Source organism: Aquarana catesbeiana, linkage group LG10 (assembly GCF_042186555.1).
Source record: "Aquarana catesbeiana isolate 2022-GZ linkage group LG10, ASM4218655v1, whole genome shotgun sequence".
Lineage (NCBI taxonomy): Eukaryota > Metazoa > Chordata > Amphibia > Anura > Ranidae > Aquarana > Aquarana catesbeiana.
The window spans coordinates 242295171-242317591 of NC_133333.1; the positions used below are offsets into that span (position 1 = coordinate 242295171).

General features: G+C 43.9%; 1 protein-coding gene across 4 annotated transcripts in view; it reads right to left on the reverse strand.

The window, feature by feature from the left end:
• Positions 1–365: 365 nt before the first annotated feature.
• The window catches only part of CLSTN1 (calsyntenin 1), a 128080-nt gene continuing 106024 nt past the window's right edge, over positions 366–22421 (reverse strand). For all 4 annotated transcript variants that reach the window (XM_073603532.1, XM_073603531.1, XM_073603529.1 and 1 more), the window contains 8 exons: positions 20240–20397; positions 17353–17501; positions 16346–16572; positions 14432–14602; positions 12447–12592; positions 10175–10310; positions 7505–7689; positions 366–4265 (listed from right to left, as the gene is read on the reverse strand). In XM_073603532.1, coding sequence (XP_073459633.1) covers positions 4068–4265; positions 7505–7689; positions 10175–10310; positions 12447–12592; positions 14432–14602; positions 16346–16572; positions 17353–17501; positions 20240–20397 — 1370 coding nt within the window. In that variant the 3' untranslated portion in view covers positions 366–4067. The remainder of the gene's footprint in view (positions 4266–7504; positions 7690–10174; positions 10311–12446; positions 12593–14431; positions 14603–16345; positions 16573–17352; positions 17502–20239; positions 20398–22421) is intronic.

Genomic DNA, 22421 nt, shown 5'->3' on the forward strand with positions numbered 1-22421 from the left:
GTCATTGCACAACCAATTGTAGTGATTGACATCTTAAAATCCTGCTTTAAAAAATAAAAATAAAAAGTTTACGCCAGCGGAGGCAGATTTTTTTTTTTAATCGAGACTGATAGAATATTTGTGTGTGCAGGCGATGTCGCTGGTATCTAACTAAAAAGCTGCCTCCGCTGATCAGAGAAGTTTAATCCCCCCCCCCAAATTCCTCTCACCTTTCCAACAAAGGACACCTTCAACTTACCAAACAACTTTATCAGTTTCATTTCGGACAGTACAAACGCATCAAGTCCTTTCACCTAAAAAAAACCTCCATTTATACCCAAACTAACCTTCATCAGGCCACAGAACCAAAGACTTAAAAGTTGTTAAAAAAAAAAAAAAAAAAAGACAGCTAGCAGCATTCAAATATGTACACATCAATATTTCATACCGAAACGGCAACAATGACATTTATAGGTCATATATTATATATATATACATACATATACACACAGTGGGTATAGAAAAGAATCACCCCCCCCCCCCCCTTTAAAATAATCACATTTTGTTGCTTTGCAGCCTGAAATGAAGACAGACACAGTTTTAGTTTTATCCAGCTGTGTTTACGCAACACCAAACGATATGTCTGGTGGAAATCCAATACAGCTCACCATCCAAGTACCACCATTCCTACAGTAAAGCATGGAGGTGGAAATATTCTGTTATTGGGGGTGGTAATATCCTGTTATGGGTGTGTTTCTCTGCAGCAGGGACTGGAGCACTTGTCAGGATAGAAGGAAAAGTGGATGGGGCAAAATACCACCAAATTCTTGAGGAAAATCTGCTGCCCTCTGCCAGAAAGTTGTCAATGGGAAGAAGGTTCTTCCAACATGACAAGGAACCAAAGCACACAGCAACAATGACCACACAGTGGTTGAAGGAGAAAAAGGTGAATGTTCTTGCATGGTCCAGTCAGAGCCCAAACTTAAAGCAATAGTAAAGCCTTTTTTTTTTTTATAAATAACAAACATGTTATACTTACCTGCTCTGTGCAGTGATTTGCATGTGCAGCCCAGGTCCTCCTCTTCTCAGGTCCCCCGCCAGCTCTCCTGGCTTCCCACCTGCTGCCGGGTGCACCAACAGCAAGCAGCTTGCTGTGGGGGCACCCAAGCAGGCGTGCTCCTGACCCACGGCTCTGTGTGTCCATTCACACACAGAGCTGTGACTCGGCCCTGCCCCTCTGGCTCCTGATTGGCTCTCTGGCTGTAATTGACAGCAGCGGGAGACCATGGCTCTCCCTGCTGCCAAAAGCCAATCAGGAGTGCGAGTCCCCCGGACAGGCAAGGCCCCTTTCACACTGGGGCAACGGGGTCCGTTAGCGGTAAAACGCCGCTAATTTTAGCGGCGCTTTACCATACTTTTTGCTGCGATTTTCAGCTGCTAATTGGGCGCTTTTAACCCCCGCTAGTGGCCAAAGGGTAAAACTGCCCATGATGCTGCGCTTTGGAAGCCTGTTCATTCCAATGGGCAGGGACGGTGTAGGAGCGCTGCCCCAAAGATGCTGCTTGCAGGACTTTTTTCCCCCGTCCTGCAAGTGCACCACCCCAGTGTAAAAGCACTCGGACTTTCACACTGGGGAGGCATGAGAGGCAGTTTTCAGGCAGTTTTCAGGCGCTTTACAGGCGCTATTTTTAGCGCTAAAACGCCTGAAAACTGCCTCAGTGTGAAAGGGGTCTAAAGCAAAAGGTGGTTCAACAAAATATTGACATGAAGGGGGTGATCCTTTTTCCAACTCAGTGACTGTTTTTGAATGTTTTCTTTTTTTTTCTGACATGTTGGCGTTCTATCTTTCACTTGGATGTTATAGGTTGCACCGAGTATAGCCGGATAAAACAAAAACTGTGTGCCTGTCTTCATTTCAGGCTGCAAAGCAACAATATGTGATAATTGTAGAGGGAAGGTTCTTTTCTACACCCACTGCATATACTGTATATCTCGGTGTTCAGAAACTCATCACCAACCCCTTGGGATTTGCCTTTTAGTAATCAAACTTCTGATAACAATATCCTATTGGTGATTGTGTGTGTCAGCACATTGATACTTTAGTGTACTAATGAACTAAAAGCCTGTTAGTGTTCTCTGCGATCGGTTATCAGCTGTGTAATCCGTAACTTTCATACCTGTATTCCTCCAATCAGATGTAAGGGAAGTCAGTTTGCTCACTTTGAACGCGTCTCAAAAGACATATACAATTCTGACGTTGTTACAAAACGATTGTATGACTAAACTTTCTTCTTGTTGCCCAGAGCAACCTGGCAGAGCAAGAGAACCTGGTTGCCGGGGGGGAGGAAACCGGCAGATGTTCATTAGGTTTCCAATGAGAGATTGGCTTTAATGATAAACAACTCTGAGGTTTGGTTCGGTGGCCCTCATAACTTAAGAGATGATTTACCAGTAGGTCAATATTTAATACCTAAAGATCCTTCCACAAAAGAAGGGATTCTTCCAGAGATAGGAAACGCATGGCTCTCCAGCCGCTGTGCGCCTACAAACTCCAGCACCCCGCCTTGCGAGGGATTGCTGGGGATCTGTGATCCTACAACGGCTGGAAAGCCAATGGGCTTACCCACACCCCCGAATACAGTGATTAACAGTTACTAAGCACTTACTACATTCCCTGCAGCACCGGGCACCTACCCAGTCGCCAGAAAACCATAAACGGTTTATACCGCTACCTCCGGGACAGCCCAGCTCAAACGCTCACCTTGTTTTCCTTGCCTGCTCTTTTTAAGCACGCACGGGGCCTATCAAACAAAAAGGCGCATAGTTCCCCCTCCCGCAGCAAACGAATAGAAAGCCACTTATTCTGGATCTGAGCAACAGGCTTGCTGTTGTGGGGTAGTGTGCGCTTTTATTGAACAAACCCATGCGTTTAAAAAAAAAAAAGAAAGGAAAAAAAAAAAAGGAAACTTTCATGTAAACATTATTATCACCCAGCTTAACGAGCCAGAACAAACGAGGGGCGACTAAACCTCGCATCGTTTGCCAATGCCTCCCGACCACTGACGACGACAGAATAATAAAACTCCCCCACTGGGGGCCTGGAAGTACCCATACGTCTATATCTTTAACTGCTCTGCAGAAAAGTGACATTAATAAAAAGCAAGGGACAAATCGATCTGGCTGCACTCTGAGGTCTGATGTGCTGTACATATGGGGCACAGTTTGTTGCCCTGGAAGTCAGCAGACTGACATCTTGTGGTCATCAGGAGTTATTACAGCTCTGTACTTTCTAGCTAGGCAGTCATTCGTACCGAGCCAACAGAACAAAAAGGAGAATCATTCGGCAGTGAGCAGTAAAACAAGCTGCCTCACAGTCTACTGCAGGCCTCTGCCAGCCTTGAGAAATTAAAAAAAGAAAAAAAAAAAATCACCTCACTGAGGCTGTGCCAGGCTGTCACAAGTGCCAACCCGCATTTTATGACTCCAAACCCCTTTTACACCACCAACATGGACATAATTACATTGATTTCAACATATTTACAAAGGAATATTAAAAAGTTAGTCTTCTACAAGCCCCCTTTCACCGTCAGCGGAGCCACCGGCAAAGCTGCCAAGCAGTGAAGGCCAAAGGCGGAGACTGGCACCTCAGACAGTTAAAGGGGTTCTTTTTTTTTTTTTTTCGGTATCAGAGGATGTTGCCAATATTGGACCATGCAGTACTTTGGGTGGAGAAAAACATAAAAAACAAAACAATAAGATCACCAGGCTTTGTGGAGTCCCTGTGCCCCTCGTCAGTAAACCGAAATGTTTGCTTTTTTTTTTTTTTTTTTCGGAAAACAATTAAAGGAATGAAACCTGTAGTCCAGAAAGAGCCGCGTCCCTCCGAGGAGGGGACATGGTAATCGCAGAATGGATTGGAACACTGAGAAATGATGAACCCCAGCCACTCAGCAGGCAGAAGAGAGGAAGCATGGTTGTTCCGTGAGGCAGGTGGGATGTGTCTGGAATGACTTTGTACACGGTGCGCCTGCGGGAAGAGAGGGGGGCGTGTGCTGTGGTGACTGGGTGGAAAATGACGGCAGCGGAGATCAATAGGTCAGAGTGGAGTCGTCCCACTCCAGTTGCTGCTGCCGGTTAACATTCTGCTGGTCTTCCTCTTGTTCTCCCTCCTCTTCCTCACTGCTTTCCGATTCGGCGCTGGTGATGTCATCGTCTTCTCCATCCTCACTCTCTTCATCGTCATCATCCTCCTCTTCTTCCTCACTGCTGTGCTGGTCCTCGTAGGTCTGTAGCAGGGGGGACAAAAAACAAAACGTAAGAAACCATTCACACGGCGGCCCTTCTATCAAAGTTTTACCAAAATATTCAGTGACTATTCATCAAAGTTTTACCAAAATATTCAGTGACTATTCATCAAAGTTTTACCAAAATATTCAGTGACTATTCATCAAAGTTTTACCAAAATATTCAGTGACTGTTCATCAAAGTTTTACCAAAATATTCAGTGACTATTCATCAAAGTTTTACCAAAATATTCAGTGACTATTCATCAAAGTTTTACCAAAATATTCAGTGACTATTCATCAAAGTTTTACCAAAATATTCAGTGACTATCTCATTAATAAATAAAATTGTTGGTACTTTGTATGAGACAACAACTGCTACAGAGTTTGTATGTCTCCATCCCTGAATCATAGCAAAAAGGGGGGGAAAGGGGAATGGTGGGACTTTATATGAAGCACAACACCAAAACCAGACGAATCAAATGGTAGATACTATAAAATAATTACATCTACTATTTAGGAACTTTTTTATATATATATATATATATATATATATATATATATATATATATATATATATATATATATATATATATATATATATATATATGCATTTCCAACACTTATATGTGTGTGCATTTCTATTATGTATTATATTATTATGTTATTTTCTACATGTTACTTACGGTCCCACATGCCTCCATGTGCATCATTAAATATTTAATAGTATCTACCAATTGATTCATCTGGTTTTGGTGTTGTGCTTCATATAAAGTGCCACCATTCCCCCTCCACCCCCCCACCCCCCTTTTTTTTATTCCATAGACTCCATCACCAGTTAATAATACAGCGACCTCACAATAATTACACTATATTACCAAAAGTATTGGGACGCCTGCCTTTACACGCACATGAACTTTAATGTCACCCCAGTATTATTCCGTAGGGTTCAACATCGAGTTGGCCCACCCTTTGCAGCTATAATAGCTTCAACTCTTCTGGGAAGGCCGTCCACAAGGTTTAGGAGTGTGTCTATGGGAATGTTTGACCATTCTTCCAGGAGCGCATTTGTGAGGTCAGGCACTGATGCTGTATGAGAAGGCCTGGCTGGCAGTCTCCGCTCTAATTCATCCCAAAGGTGTTCTTTTGGGTTGAATTCAGGACTCTGTGCAGGCCAGTCAAGTTCCTCCACCCCAAACTCGCTCATTCATGTCTTTATTGACCTTGCTTTGTGCACTGGTCCAAATCATTTGGAGGGGGGATTATGGTGTGGGGTTGTTTTCGAGGGGTTGGGATTGGCCCCTTAGTTCCAGTGAAGGGAACTCTTAAAGTGATTGTAAAGGCTTTTTTTTTTTTTTTATAAATAACAAACATGCTATACATACCTCCTCTATGCAGTTGGTTTTGCACAGAGCAGCCCGCATCCTCCTCTTCTCAGGTCCCTCTTTGCTGCTCCTGGCCCCTCCCTCTTTTGAGTGCCCCTCAGCCAGCAGCTTGCTAGCACCCAAGCTGAGTCAGAGCTCAGTGTATCCATTCAGACACAGAGCCCAGGCATAGAACCGCCCCCTCTATCCCCTGATTGGTTGACTAACTTTGATTGACAGCTGCAGGAGCCAATGGCACTGCTGCTCTGTTTCAGGCAATCACGAGGAGTGTACTGGATGGCTAAGGGGATTGTGGACATCGCTGGAGAGAGAGAAAGAGCTCCGGTAAGTAATTAGGGGATGCTGGGGGGTGGCTGCTACACACAGAAGGTTTTTTTTCTTAATGCATAGAATGCATTAAGATAAAAAACCTTCTGCCTTTACAACTCCTTTAAGGCGTCAGTCAGAATACCAAGACATTTTGGACAATTTCATGCTCCCAACTTTGTGTGAACAGTTTGGGGATGGCCCCTTCCTGTTCCAACATGACTGTGCAGCAGTGCACAAATTAAGGCTGTGTAGTTTATGATTTGCAGCACGGCACATAGATTTAATTTATAATGGGACTGTGATAGTGCGGTGGGCAATCTGATACCGACTGACACGGGGGGGAGGGGGTGGGATGACTGACTAACTGCCACTGACATCATCAGTGACACCAATACAGTGATCAGTGCTAATACTATACAATCACTGTACTGAGGACACTGGCTGGGAAGAGGTTAACATCTAGGGCGATCAATAGAGGTGTGAATCTTCACTGGTCTTATGATTCGATTACTATTATCTTGTCAACGATTCGATTCCACGATGCATCACGATTACCGTGGGGTTTATGATCATGTGACCGCCGTGATTGGCTATCACATCGGTCACATGATCGGAAAGCTCCCAATCGCATGTACCAATCGGTAGCTTTTGGTTAGCTGCCGGTAAGACCCTTTTCACACTGGGGCTGCGGCAGCACCAAAGCACCGCTCATTTTAAAGGAGCTTTAGCGCTGTTTAAGCCGCGCTTTTCGTCCGCTAGCGGGATGCTTTTATCACCAAAGGAGCGGTTAAAAACTCCAGGTTGTGGCGCATCTGCACCGCTGCCCATTCAAAGATGTTGCTTGCAGGACTTTTCCGAATGTCCTGCAAGCGCACCGCCCTGGTGTGAAAGCACCCATTGTAATTGGAGGCGCTTTACAGGCGCTAAAATGCCTGAAAACTGCCTCAGTGTGAAAGGGTTCTTACTGCGATGGGAGTGCGCAGGGTGCATTCTCACGGCGTAGCTCAATTGACACTAATGAACACAAATAAATATGCAGCTGCTCGCCTCGGTTTTGTTTTTTAGTTTTTTTGGTGTCACTTTTGCAAAGACTTCCCGCTCACTTACGGTTAGGACTGGAAGTGATGGGACAACTCAAAGGGGGGGGGGGGACGGGACAGATTGCTCTTTCTCAATGAAAATTGACTACAACAAGGACAGGAAATGGGGCAAACTTTCCCCAAAGGGGTCACTGACAGCAATAAAGGCTTAACACCGGTATGTGCTCTTCCGAATTAAAAAGGAATTTAAAAGTAATTGGTAAAAATTGGATATTTAGTGTGAACTAGTTGGGACAGTGTAGACAGCCCTTTAGGAGGCCCTCTGAACACTGCATTTATTGGACAGCTTTCCACACAGCCAAGGCCCCCCTATAGATCTGTGTCTCATTTAAATCCATCAGACTTTGCTCAGCAAAACCAAAAAACATAGCTCAATGCATATGTGGGGCTCAGATGTAACCTGTCCACATCTGTCCTGATGTGGATAAAAGTTTGGCGTTTCACGCACCTCCATGGGGTTGACAGTGATGGTGAGGGCCGAGTCATCCCAGTCCATCTCATTCTCTTTGCCGCTTTCTTGATCGCTCACGGTGCGCTGGTGAGCGGCACGGATACGAAACACTCCAAGGATGATCATGAAGACTAGGAAGCTCACACAGACCACAATGACGATGGTGGCTGCACTGGGAACAACTGCAGAAGAGAAACCAGGATGAGAAGTACAACAGACAATAGAACGTAAATGCTCCGAGATCAGTGGCTCCTTCTCCCTCCCCAGACCATCATTGTGTGTTAGAACACAGAGGGCAGCCTACTAGAATAAAGATTACAGTTCTCAGCATAAATGAGTAGGCCCCTTTTGAAAAGTAAGATTCTAATCAATATCTCAGTGAACACAAGAACAATTTCCAAAATTTTGACAAAACTGAGTTTTATAGAACATTTGTTTAGCTCATTACATGAAAGTAAGGGGTTCATAATATAACTTAGATGACAAAATCTTTAGTTTTACTCAAATTAGTTGATGCAAAAATGAATACACCCCCCCACAACAAAAACTACCACCTCTAGTATTTTGTATGACCTTCAAGTTTTGGAAGGACAGCACCAAGTCTTCTAGGCATGGAATGAACAAGTTGGCGATATACTGCAACATCGATCTTTTTCCATTCTTCAAGATCGACCTCTTTTAGAGCCTGGATGCTGGATGGAGAGTGATGCTTGTCTCTTCAGAATTCCCCATAGGTGTTCCCCGATTGGGTTCAGATCATGAGACATACTTGGCCACTAATTCACTTTCACCTTGTTCTTCTTCGGAAATGCAACAGTGGCCTTAGATATGCGTTTTGGATCATTGTCATTTTGGAAAAGTGCATGACGACCTAGGGCACAGAGTGATGGTAGCATCTTCTCTTTCAATATAGAGCAGTACATCAATGAAATGCAGCACCCTGACACCAGCAACACCCATGCAGCCCCACAGAAGGACATTGCCACCACCATGTCTCACTGTAGGCACCATGCATTTTTCTTTGCACTCCTCACCTTTGCGACTCCATACAGTTTTGAAGCCATCAGTTGCAAAAACATTTATCTTGGTCTCATCACTCCAGAGTACAGAGTTCCAGTACTCGTCTTCTTTTTCAGCATGGGTCCTGGCAAATTCTAGGTGTTTTTTTTTTTTTTTTTTTGTAACTGGGCTTTAAGAGAAGCTTCCTTCGTGGACAACATCCATGCATGCCATTCCTCTGCAGTGTACGCCATATTGTGTCATGAGAAACAATCGCCCCAGTTTGGCTTTCTACTTTTTTAGCTAACTGCAGTGAACTTGCATGGCGATTTCCTTCAACTTTTCTCATCAGAAGACGCTCCTGTCGAGGTGAGAACTTCCGTGGACAGCCTGGACGTCTCTGTGAGATGGTTGCAGTTCCATCTTTGTAAATTTTTTGTATCACTTTTGCTACAGTATTTTGACTGATGCTTTGCTGATCTTCTTGTAGCCTTCAACTTTCTTGTGTAAAGAAATAATTTTCTTTCTCAGGCCTTATAATATTTCTCTTCCATGTGGTGCCATTGCAGACAGCATGAAATGGGAGGGGTTTCCTTTGTTAAGTAACGCACTTTTTATAATCAACTGTCTGCTGGACACCTGTTTAATGAATAATCACACTCACCTGTAGCTGAATTCTTGTTAATTAGGATTTTGTTGTCTAAAATGTAGCTTTGAGCCCAAGACTTTCACTGGGGTGAATTCATCTTTGCAACATGGTCTTGAATGAATTGGTTAGGAAAAATACTTTTTTTGTGTGTGCAAATTAACAATTCTTGGTTGCAATCAATGGCCGGCATTTGTGGGAGTATTTTGTGGTATAACATCCCATAGAAAATGTTGATTCAGAAAAGAAAGTAATGGTTTTCTGACAAATCTGTTGGGCTGTACTCATTTATGCTGAGCAATATATATATATATATATATATATATATATATATATATATATATATATATACACACACACATATATATATTTTTTTATTAATTACAGTATATATCTTCTCCATCACTTTGGGACAAAAAACTGAGGACAGATTACAGTAAGGTTATAGGGGGGGGGGGTAGCTACCAAGGGGTGTGTCCTCAAAAGCTTTGCCGGTGTCCAATCACCTGAAGGTACCAGCCAAGGGTTTATGATTATCAAGCACGTGTCCCGTACTGTTCAATTAATAAACCTAACATATTACTTTTAGCAGCTCCCTGACATTAGACATGTTGGACACTGCGATAAAAAATCAATGTGACTTCAATGATTACACAGTGGTACCAGCAGAGGGCGCTGTTGGCAAGCTCAAGCTTCCTGATCAAAACACCAAAGATGCATATTTGCCTTTGTCAGGCTGTGTGCGCACAAACAATTTTATACTGATGAATACCAGGAATATAAAAAAAAAAAAAGGTTATTTTCTCTGCGGGTGTAAAACAAAATCAAAGGCTGAAGTATGCTAAAGCTTTAAAAACAGAGGTGGTGTTAAAATGTCACATGGCCACCAACAAATGTGTAAAAACCGGCACGGTAAAGCCATTGTTTTTTTTCCAGGTTTAAGCAAAACAAAGAATTTAATTAATAAGCCACGTATTATCAATCCATAGGTCCAATCATGTTATAGTGTACAGTAGCAGTACCTGATGTCGGGTGTGGATTGACTAGATTGTGCCCGGAGAGATCCTCGAAGGAGTGATGCGCATTGTGGACAAACTGGGGCTGAAATGCTATGTGATTGGGGGCCTCAGCAGGGCTGGCTGTGTGGATCACATTTACCTAAATTAAGAGCAAAACGTCAGTGTTAAAATACATACAAAACTTGAGTACCAACTTTGCCACTTCATTCCTTCTAAAAACACCAAAACTCACTCCGTTTACACTCTTCAAAGAGCATTTGACAGGAGGTGAGGAGCTGTATCACCTCCTTGCTTTAATCACTTAATTCCCGCGGTTGTGGGGTGCCCCCATTCACTTGAATGGGTCGTGTTTAGTGGGCAATGCAACCCACTGAATGCTAGATCAGGGATAATTTTTACGGCACCACAATGCAAAGCACTGCAGCATACGTACACACCCCTTCAATGCCTTTGCAGCTTAAGTGAGAGCAGAAAAAACATGGCTCAGTTTCATAGTTTTACTGCCCCCCAACCACTAGTGTATATGAACACTGAGTGAAAGGTAAAACTGGGTTCCTAGCACAAAAAAAAAAAAAAAAAAAAAAGCTACAGCTAGTTTGGGAAAGCTATACTTGCTTTCCGACAAACAATTCCCCAAAAATGAGTGCGGCATCCTCACAATGGGATGTAAAAATGTGTGCCTGCCCTTTTATCTGTGTAAAGCCTCACAGGAAGCTGCCAATGGAAAGTAAGAGTAAGCAAACATCTCTTCCTCCCAGCAAGCTTATATCTGTCACCTTGATGCCATTCACACAATTGCCAACTTTCCACCCCATAATTCTACACTATATGGCTAAAAGCATGGACACCCTTCCAAATTACTGAGGTGTTTTCGGGCTGTTAAAGCTACAGCATGCAAAGAGATTTTAGACAATTGTGTACTTTCAACCTTGATGGAACAGGGTTAGGGGAGACCCTTTTCTGATCCGGCATGACTGTGACTCTGTGCACAAAGGCAGATCCATAAAAAATTGGCTTAGCCACAATGGTGGGTAGGAATTCAAGTGGCCTGCACAGAGCTCACATATGTATTCCATGGTATCTATTATCCATCCATCCATCGATCCTGGAGGTCGGGCATTTGCTTACCTCATGTGTTAGACGATCTCTTTTAATCTAGAGATCGGAATTGATAAGAGGCCAATTTAATTTTTATTTGGATTGTTATACTTTATTATCACTGGGAACGGTGGATAGCACATCCAGTTGGTGGAATACCAATGGAATGATTTTTGATACACATGGACACTTGTTTTTTGAACTCTATTTATCACCAGTTGATACTACACTGTGTTTGTTATAATTTATTTGATAAGCGTTTTCTTTGTTTACGAGATAGCGCAACCTTTTATATTTTCATGTTTTTTCCCCACCATTATCTCCTTGTATCCAAGGAGCGGTAAAAGTGCAGCAGTCTACACTTATAAATTACCGCAAGGATTTCACACATATTTTTATGGTATCTATTATGATCAGGTGGACATATTGGGGTTGATTTAGGGCTCTTTCACACGGACGATCCGTATGTCCGTTTTTCATCCTTCCATTTTCGGATGAAAAACAGACATACATGTTTACCTCACAGGATCCGCTGACATCCGACCCGCTCCAATCCGAAAAAGTGTAACGGAAGAAAACCCTACTTTTCCATCTGTTTTCGGATCGGGTGACGACGGACTCTACGGTCTGTCGTCACCCGATCCCCCATAGGGGAGAGCGGCGCTCTGACAGGTCCGTCGCTGCACAGGACCTGTCATCTTCCTGAGCAAGCGGATGTTCACGGGGCGGATCATCACTGATCCGCCCCGTGTGAAAGAGCCCTTAGTAAACCTAGAAGAGTGCAAAATCAGGTGCAGCTGTGCATGGTAGCCAATCAGCTTCTAACTTCAGCTTGTTCAATCAAGCATTGAAAAATAAACCCTGGAGGCCGATTGGTTGCTATGCAGAGCTGCACCTGATTTTGCACTCTTCAGTTTTTAGTAAATCCCCCCCTAGAGTTGCCACCTCATCCCTTTAAACCTGAACAACTTTGAATTACACAAGTTCTGAGACAAATTAAATGCAGATAAGGCACCAAGTGAGTTTAATTACCACCTTAATCAGCCACAGAACCTGTGTAATTAATGTGTGTTCAGGTTTAAAGGGATGAGGTGGCAACCACCCCCCCTCAATAGTGTAGTTGTAGAACAGAGTGCCCCTTTAATCTATAAAGTCCATGCTTGGCTCTCACACTCACCTCCACCTTAAACTCATTGCTGCTGTAGCGCCCATTCAGCTCAGAACAGACCAGTTTGAATTTGCGATCAAACAGGGTGGCGGTATTCCAGTTTCTGTAGCGGATGAGATGCAGGACCTCCTCATAGTTGGCCATTGTGTCCACACCTGTAAAGACACAAAATGGTTTATTTCTGCTCGGTGCGGCATGTGGATTTCTGAGGAGACCTCCATTTAATAAAGTTATTGCAGCCTTCAGAAACCAATACAAAATAATTGGCTTTCATTTAGAGGATTGAGCCATCACACTCACAAACTGCTGCAAAAAGTTCAAGTGGTAGTAAAAGCTTTTTTTTTTTTTTTTTTTTTTTTTTATATTATACCTACAGGTAAGCCTTATTTAAAATAAGGCTTACCTGTAGGTACAAGTAAACATCTCCTTTACTTTAGCAGTGAAGGTGATGTCTCCGGCGCATGCGCACCACGCTCTCAATGGACACAGTGCCGCCCATAGAGAGCCGTGCTGTCATCGCTGCTCGGCCAGTTAAATGGCCGCAGCCCACACACACAGTAGGAAGACTGAATGAAGATGGAAGCCCTGTCAGCAGTGACAGTTCGAGGCTGGAGGCCTTCATTTCCAGGTAAGTCTTTCATAATGTGTTAGCATGCGATGCATACTAGCACATTATGACATTAACTTGCAGGGGGACTTTTTTATTTTTTTTTGTGCAGTTTACTACAGCTTTAATGTTAGAGGAATGTCAATATTTTAGCCAGTGTTTAAAAAAAAAACAAGATCCACTTTGCAGAAAACTACCTAGGCGTACTGAGATGCCTGCTAAACCATCTCCGTTATTTGTAATTAAACAGAAAGGGCTGCGAGCTTGGGGCTCCTTTAACCGGCAAAAGACATCAGCCACCCCACAGGCATTTCCAAGGCCATTTGGGAGATCTGCAGTCTTATTCAGGATGTCAGTTCCCAGACTTAACGTGCAACGTAAAAAAAAAAATACCCAAATTTCAGCTCACTGTAAGGCTTCATGCACAATGGTTTATTGTAAACATTTCTCCTGACATGAGAAAATAAGCGTTAAAAACTCCCTAAGCTGCATTTATTCAAACCAGTTTAGGCATTAGCAGCATTTGGTGTTTGGGAGTTTATTTAATTGGCCTAGAATTTTAGTTTATTCTGGCAACTGTAATGAGTAAATGGTGAAGTGCTAAACAAGCCTAGCATTAAGGCGCATTTGGTTTTTTTTTTTTTTGCCCAAAAGCTCCTCTACTGAATGTGATTCTTCAGGAGAGGAGCTTTGACTGCCTCTAAATTCTAATAAAAATCACGTGTGCATGGACATAGGCTTTCATTGAGTTGCGTTCAGGGGCTTTGGCAAAAAAAAAAAAAAAATGCAAAAAGCTCCTAAACGTGAGTTTAGGAGCAGCATTGTACATGACACCTAACCGGATACAGGTATACAGTATAAGTAAATTATTCTGGATGGATTACTGCAGGGCTTGACAACTTTGCTTTGAATTCAGAAGTCAGCTAAAAAAGGAGACAGTTTTTTTTTTTAATAACTTGCCTACCGGGCACTTTCACCCCCTTCCTGCCCAGGCCAATTTTCAGCGCATTCCCACTTTGAGTGACAATTGTGCGGTCATGCATCGTGTCCGAAGGACGATCACAAAGCATGCCAGATGCGTGCCCAAGGGGTGCGCGGGGTTCCGGGAGTACATCACTAGACACCCTCTCAGAACTGGACGACTGCACTGTAGCCGTCTTTTGGCTATAGTACGGTCGACAAATGGAAGGCAAATACGAACGGCTAACAAAAGCCCAGGCGCCAGGATGCAATTTCTAGTCGCCATAGTGACCTGACGCCTGGGATTTGTCCAGCCCTGGGTTACTGCATATTTGTAGGATATCTATTACCTTTGCACTACCTTCCTGTATAACCTCACGTCCTCGGCGTCCTACCCAAAGTAACACCCTATAGCAATTTGACTAACCTGTGATGACGATCCCTTGGTTGGAGCTGGTCATTTCAAGCCCTTTCTGCTGCAGGTGAGTGAGATCCAGCTGGAGACTCTCCTGGTCAGGATTCAGTTCCTCGCCAACTACAGTGACCTCACAGGTGTCCAGGTTATGCATAATCTCCTCTGAAACCAAAGACTCTTGAACTGAATGGGGAAGAAACAAAGCAAAAACCAACTCAATGTCTAGAAAGCATTACTAATTTTTACTTGACCATCTTTTATATCACATGTAAATATTCTTATCCCGGGACTGCTTGTCAGCCTTGCTGTACAATTAATGTGATTAGTTCTGGGGCCACTGAACATAACTTTAGGTTTTAGGTTTACTGTACTTATACAATCCTGTGCTTTACATGTATATCAGTCTATGTCCCAAAAGAGCTTAAATCGGTGTTCCGCCCAAAAAAAAAAAAATTAAAAGCCAGCAGCTACACATACTGCAGCTGCTGGCTTTTAACAATAGGACACTTACCTGTCCTGGAGTCCAGCGATGTCGGCACCACAGCTGATGTTTCCATCAGCTGTCGGGTGCTGCTGCCGCCATTGCAGGTAAGGGTACCTGGCAGTGTAGCTTTACGGCTTCACGCCGGGAACCCTACTGCACATGCGCGAGGCCCTGTTCCTCTTTCCTACTGGCCTGGCGACAGGGAGAGGAGGAGGGAGCCCTGCGGTGATTTCACGGGCCGCAGCCCGGACTCCCGGAAGTGGGAACAGGATACCTGTGAAAGACAGGTATCCTGTTCCCCCTCCCCCCAAAGGGTGCCACTTGTGGCACCAGAGGGGGAGAGGAGACAAATGAGCGGAAGTTCCACTTTTGGGTGGAACTCCGCTTTAAATTCTACCATTCACATCGCAGTCACAAACCCAGATTAGCCTAGCACCTAGACCCCTACACAGAAAAAACTCATATGGTTACTGATCCCAGGAGTCCCACTTATGGCAAGAGGGGGTACTCACTTGCACAGAGGTGTATTTGCGGATGCCCTATGTATAATATGATGCACTGACAGGTGGTGAAGCTTTTTTTTCTTTTTTTGAACCACCATTAGTGCTGAACAATTTATTTTCCATCACCAGAAATATGTTGCTAGTTGTTTTTGACTGTAACTCCTCCCAGTTACACCAATAAAGGGGCACAATTACTCTCACTGAAATAAACAATGGGGCATTATTTTTTTCCCCACTTATGTCAGGACCTTTTCTCCTCCCACTGGCCAGAGTCTGGCCCTCCTTAAGTCTGAAGGACAGTAGACACAAGTCCATCAAGTCCAACCCATGTGTCTTATTTTGAGTCAGCATTACCGTAAAAGGTCTAGGAAACGCAACATTTCTGTAAAAAACACACTAAAGTGATTTTAGGGCAAACAAATTTGTGTGTGTGTGTGAGCCCGAATGCTTTTACCTGACAGGCAGGAGTCTGTCAGTTTCCCAGTGGCTGCAGCCACCGAATTTTGTGTGTTAAACCCCCTGTTGTCAGGTCCATACGATGTACGGACCAGGCAGCAAAGGGGTTAAGGGCCAATTCACACTGCAATGCAGAGCGGCAGGAGCGATTCACCGCCCCGGCCTCTCTGTGTTGCCGGCTGCACTAGGGGGGCAGTGTGGCGCACGATTTATTGCATCGCACTGCTCCACTACCATGCGGTAAAGCGTCTGTCACTGCAAATAGTGTGAACTGGCCCTAAATAACCATCTGATCCAGTGCAATAGCCCCTGTGATAACAAGCAGTTATGTGCCAAAATCCTGCAGCGGTGAGATCCTGCCCCGGTGTCACAATGAAATCTGATCAGATTTGGGTGCAAAAAAGACAACTGTGTATATGAATGCTAAAAAGGTAGTTAAGCATTTCCTCTTATTTTGGTGTTCAGGTGCAAACATTTACTCACCAGTAGGATCCTCATCCCCCTCGCCCTCGGCTTCCACCTCCCGGGTGATGGTGCTGATGATGTGAAGCTCCGGGAATAAGGACACGCCTTCCGTGCTCTCAAACTCCGAGGCTGCGCGGGCAAAATGATCAATGCCACTCAGGCTAATCTTGGGCTCCTCGGGCTGCAGCACCATGACGTAACCATCCACATCGGGAACACTGATACAGGTCTCCTCATTGAAGCACCTACGGCAGCAAACAATATGGTCAAATAGTGGAAGCACTTCCTTATTTTCTTAAGGTACTTTGTGAAGGGGCCACTTCACCCAAAAAGAGTAATAGTATCAGTATCTTCCTTCCAAGCCTAGTCCTTCAATCTCTAGAATCTTCTCCCACTGTCAGCTGACATCAGAGTTGGGTACAGTCTCTGGAAGACCAGCAGCAGACTTAGCCTATCTGTGTCCCACCGAGAGCCGGAACGAGCCATTCCCACCCCCCTCCACAGTCCAACGCTCCCCTGAGTGCAGAGCAGAGAGCGGTGACTGATGTTCACCCCTCTCTGCTCAGAGCGGACTGAGAACTGAGCAATCAGAGGTCATGTGATCACTCAGTTCTCGGGCTTAGAGCTGGCGGGGAACAGCTGCAGCATGGAAAAGAGTATGTATGTTTGTTTATTTAGATGCCACACTTCTCCTTTAAATGCTTCTCCAGCAATTTGCTCTTGAAAATGCCAAAAGAGTGAGTGTGTGTGTGTGTTTGTCCAAAAACAGGACCTGTGTTTGGGCAACTCCTTAGCATGGCATCATTAAGCAGCTCTGAATAGGACCAAATAAACGTATTATTTAAGACTGGGATTACAAGCTAGCTACAGATATTTAATCAGCAGGTACATATACATAGCCTCCTTTTTTTTGTCTATGATAAAATGAAGATCTGCATACACCAAATTTATGTCCAACCAAGCCTCCACAATAGAGAGACATGCAGTCCTGCAGAAGTATAAAGGGATCAGGAAATCACACATACTTCACCGTGGTTGTAATCTTCAGCCGTCTGATGCCAGGTGTGGGGAACTGGCGGGAGTTCAGATAGGAGATGTGCTGCATGGCCTGGTCAAAGCGGTCAATGTCATCACCCTCCAGGGTCAATGTAGATTGGCTGGGACTTAAAGTGATCTGTGGAATGAGATTCAACATTCATCAATGGTTCTGTATTATGTAAAAGGACATACCAAAGGGTTAAGAATTTCAACGTCTTCTCCTCTCTAATAATCCATCCTAGCAAGACTGAATTCTAGCATGGCCCTTCACTTTATTTAACCACTTCAAGACCGCAATACGTACATGGTCATATGGCTGTCAGCCATAACCCTGGTATTAGGCTGGGTTCACACCTCCAATGGATGCGGCTCACAGCAGGGGGTCCGGCGAGTCCTTGTTCTCCATTTCAGGGACGAATCAGGGCCAAATTTTAGCCTGAAATCGGCCCTGAAAGGGAGCTAAAGACGCACAGCCGCTCCGCAGCCGCAACGGAGATATGTGAACCGGCTCCATAGAGAGCTGGTCCTGTCATGCAAATTGGATGCGGGGAAAGCAATTCGCATAGGTGTGAAGCCAGCCTTAAAGTTTTCAGCTAGCAATCCCCCCCCCCCCAAAAAGCAATCCAAGCGGCTGATTAAACACTGGATTGCTTTTAGAAGCAGAAGCAGTGGGAGGGGAGTCATGACGTCACTTCCAGTTTAGGGCGGATGTAAACACTATTTTTTTTTTTTTTTTTTTTAACACAGCATCAGATCAATGTTTTTTTTTTTTTTATCTGATGCTTTCAAGGGTAGAGGAGGGATCTGGGGTCTTATAGACCACAGCTGTTTCTACAAAGAGGACCTGTCATGCGTTATCATAAGGGATGTTTACATTTCTTGTGATAGCAATAAAAGTAAACCAAAAAAAAAAATGACATCGTATTCTTTCTTTCATCATTACTGTACGTTTTATTTTATTGTATAGAGACATTTTTGTAAATATGCCTTCACATTTATTATCCCCGATTCAGCACAGCCTTAAAGAATATATCCTACTCGAACAGGTCATCTCACAAAAAGCAAACTGTTGAGGTCCTTTAACCACTTGCCGACCGGCCCACATACATATACTGCGGGGGGGGGGGGGGCTTCTACAGGCGAAATCCCACACAGGTACGCGATTGCATCTTACGGGTCTGGGGGCGCAGGCGCACCACCAGCGACCAGCTCCCACTGTGATTGGACACAACGGAAGCCAATCAGCGGGTCCGACCCCATGGCCGCCAGGACCCACCGATCGTTTCTGACATAGGCAGACCGCCGTTCTGCCTATGTAAACAAGGCAGATCGCTGTTCTGTCAGAGGCGAAAACAGAGATCCTTTGTTTCTGCTAAGCAGGAACACGGATCTCTGTCTTCTAAAAGCACAAGCACATCCTCCACAGTTAGAAAACACTCCCAGGGAATATATTTAACCCTTTGGTCGCCCCTGTTAACCCCTTCCCAGCCAGTGTCATTAGTACAGGGACAGTGCTTTTTTTTTTTTTAGCACTGATCACTGTATTGGTGCTACTGGTCCCAAAAAGTGTCACTTAGCTCAGGCTCACACTGACAGCGGGATTTCATACACGCATGTAAGTCCGACTTCGGGGGCAATGTCAGAGACATCTGTGCGGGTCGCTGCACAGATGTCTACCCTGAAGTCGCCAAAAGTAATACCTACTTTTGGGAATCAGACGGTGCCACTGCCCGCAATAGCCGCCAATTTGGCATGCGATTTGACGCTGCAATGTAAACCTAGGCTTAGTGTCAGATTTGTCTGCCGCAATGTCAAAATTGCTGATCGCCGCCATTACTAGAAAAAAAAAATTAATATTAATACCCTGTTTCCCCGAAAATAAGACCTAGCGTGATTGTCTGTGATGGCTGCAATATAAGCCCTACCCCCAAATAAGCCCTAGTTAAAGTCCTTGTAGTTTTTATTTTCAGAGTAGGGCTTATTTTCGGGGGAACAGGGTAGGGCTTATTTGGGGGGTAAGGCTTATATTGCAGACATCACCGACAATCATGCTAGGTCTTATTTTTGGGGAAACAGGGTATATACTTATTGGGATTTCATTTTTACCAAATACATATTGGCCTAAATGGGTGAAGAAATTAGATTTTTTTACATTTTTTATTGGGTGTGTTATAGCAGAAAGTAAAAAATAGTGGTTTTTTTTTTTCAAAATTGGTCTTTTTTTGTTTATAGCGCAAAAAAATAAATGCAGTGATGATCAAATACCACCAAAAGAAAGCTCTATTTGTGGGGGAAAAAAAGGGACATACATTTTAATTCGGGTACAGCGTCGCACGACCGTGCAATTGTCGGTTAAAGCAAAAAATAGCCTGGCCATTTTTTGGCCTGGTCAAGGGGGGCAAATCTTCCAGGGGTGAAGTGGTTAAAGCTGAACTCCAGGAGCACAAACTATGATGTTGAATACATTCCTCAATAACCATGAAAGATATAAATCCACTTTGTGAGCACCAAATGCCTTTACAAACCCAGATATTGTTTTGTAATTGTGAGAGTGACATCATCAGTGTGCTGTACTTAGCCTATGCATAGAGCAGAGCTGTGGAAGGGGTCCTGTAGTACCTCCTACTACAAGCTACCTGCAGAAACCAAAGGAGGGGGCGGAGACAAGACCAGTCACCCTGCACAAGGAGAGGGAGCAGCAGTGAGTGGTCTTTATTACAGGAAGCTTACTGCACAGATCTGGAAGAAATACACAAATTACACCAAGATTCAATGAAGAATACATATCCCTCTTGTATCTAGACAATATTTGCTCATCCCAGAGTTTTAGCTTTAAAGCAAGCTATCATTCCAATGTGATTTTTTTTCTTTTACCTTCATGCCCTTCCCGACACCCTCTGCTGGTGGGAACTCCAGACCTTCTTTGCAGGTATACAGACAATCGATCACCTTCTTGCTCTCCAACTTGCCAGATCTAACCATTAATCCGGCGAGATTTCCATGGAAAAACTGCGCCATGTGCTGCTCTCCACCTTAAGAGAGAGAAGAAGAAACAGAGTGAGTCTAGAAATATGAGCACCGGGCTCTTTGTGGGCATGCTCCTCTCCTCCAGGTGAGGTTATAGCTTGACATGCAGGTTAGTAGCACCCAGCCGTGGGGGGCCGTGGCTTTGCCCTGGGGCCACGACAGGGGAGGGACATGCAGATGAGTTCTGGATGTGGCAGGTGAAAAGTGGTGGATATTAAGAAAGGCGTTGCCTTGGTGAGTGGTAGCAAATGAACGCTGGTCAGTGTTTGGCATATCAGTTGCTTCTACAATAGGGAGGGCTTCCTATAGGCTCCATTTACAAGGGACAACATTGTATTCTAGTTTTGGTGAATTTTTTACTTTGAAATTTGAAATCTGAAGAAGTGCACCTGGAGGACATAAGTAAAATAATTTACATTGTCCAAGGGAGGTGTGTCCAAAAGTGTTGCCATTGTCCAATCACCTGAAGGTAGCAGCCTATAACCCAAGGTATGTGAACATCCAGCCTGTGTCCTGTACTAAACAACTGGCCACTGCCCCCCACCTATAAACTGGCCTTCACAGCAAGTAACACATGGAAGAGCAACGCATGAAAAACAAAAACAAAGTCTGTAGTTTGCAGACTGGCAGGTGAGTTGAGCTGGGAATTTTCTTTGGTTTTGTTTTGCATGCGTTGCCCTTCCATGTGCTCCTTGTTGTGCACAAGCCGATCAACTGGTGCCAGTCAATAGATGTCCGCCAGCACCCGCTGATCGGCGAGGAGACACAAAGAACAGAGCTTGGCCTATGAGAACAAGGCAGAGCTCTGTCCTGTCAGCAGGAATCTGATGGATTTTGTGTCCCATGCAGGGAATAAAATCCATCAGATCCCTTAGTAAAAACAGCACATAGTGTACACAAACCTTGGCTAGGCACACATTTAGGCCTGGTTCACACCCATGCAGGTTGCAGTTTGCATATTACAGGTGCATTTTGCGTTTTTCAATACACGTTTTTGATCCATTGATGTCTATGGAACCAAAAAAAAAAACAGAAAAAAGTCCCTGACCCTTTCCATGAAATGCACAGATGTGAACGTGACCCATAGGAAACCATGTTAAATGGACTGTAGTGTTTTTCTGCAAAACTGAAAATGCACTAAAAAACGCATAGGTGTGAACCAGGCCCTTTGATCGCCCCGATGTTAACCCCTTCCCAGCCAGTCTCATTAGTACAGTAACAGTTATTTTAGCATGGATCTCTGTATTAGTGTCACTGGTTTCCATAAAGTGTCAGAATGTCCGCCGCAATATCACAGTCCCACTAGAAGTGGCCGATTGCTGCCATTACTAGTATAAAAAAATTCAATAAATTCAAGTATGTATCCCATAGTTTGTAGATGCTATAACTTTTGGGCAAACCAATCAATATACACTTATTAGGATTTTGTTTTACCAAAAACATGTAGCAGAAAATTGGCCTAAATTTATGAAGATATTAGATTTTTACATTTTTTTTACTGGATATGTTTTATAGCAGAAAGTAAAAAACATTGGGGGTAGTTTTGTTTTGTCGGTCTTATTTTTTGCTTATAGCGCAAAAAATTAAAAACCCAGAGGCGATCAAATACCATCAAAAGAAAGCTCTATTTGTGGGAAAATAAAGGGCATAAATTTCATTTGGGGACAGCGTTGCATGATTGCGCAATTGTCAGTTAAAATAATGCTGTGCCGTAGCGCAAAAAATGGCCTGGTCATGAAGGGGGGGGGGGTAAATCTTCCAGGGGTCAAGTGGTTAAAGAACCACTAAACAAAACAGCTTCACCTGTAGTCTAAATGTGAGTTTTGATGAGGAAAACAAAAACTTGGTAGTGTTGATAACATTCAGAGCAGAAGAGGTAACAGTTTATGTAAATTATAAGGACATATGTAAAACAAAATGAGGGGGCGACATCTTCAAACAAAGATAAATCCCCACCGATTCATCCAGTAAAAGGGAAAAATATACTTCATCACGTGTTATCCACCTTCAATTGTGTATGAATGACATC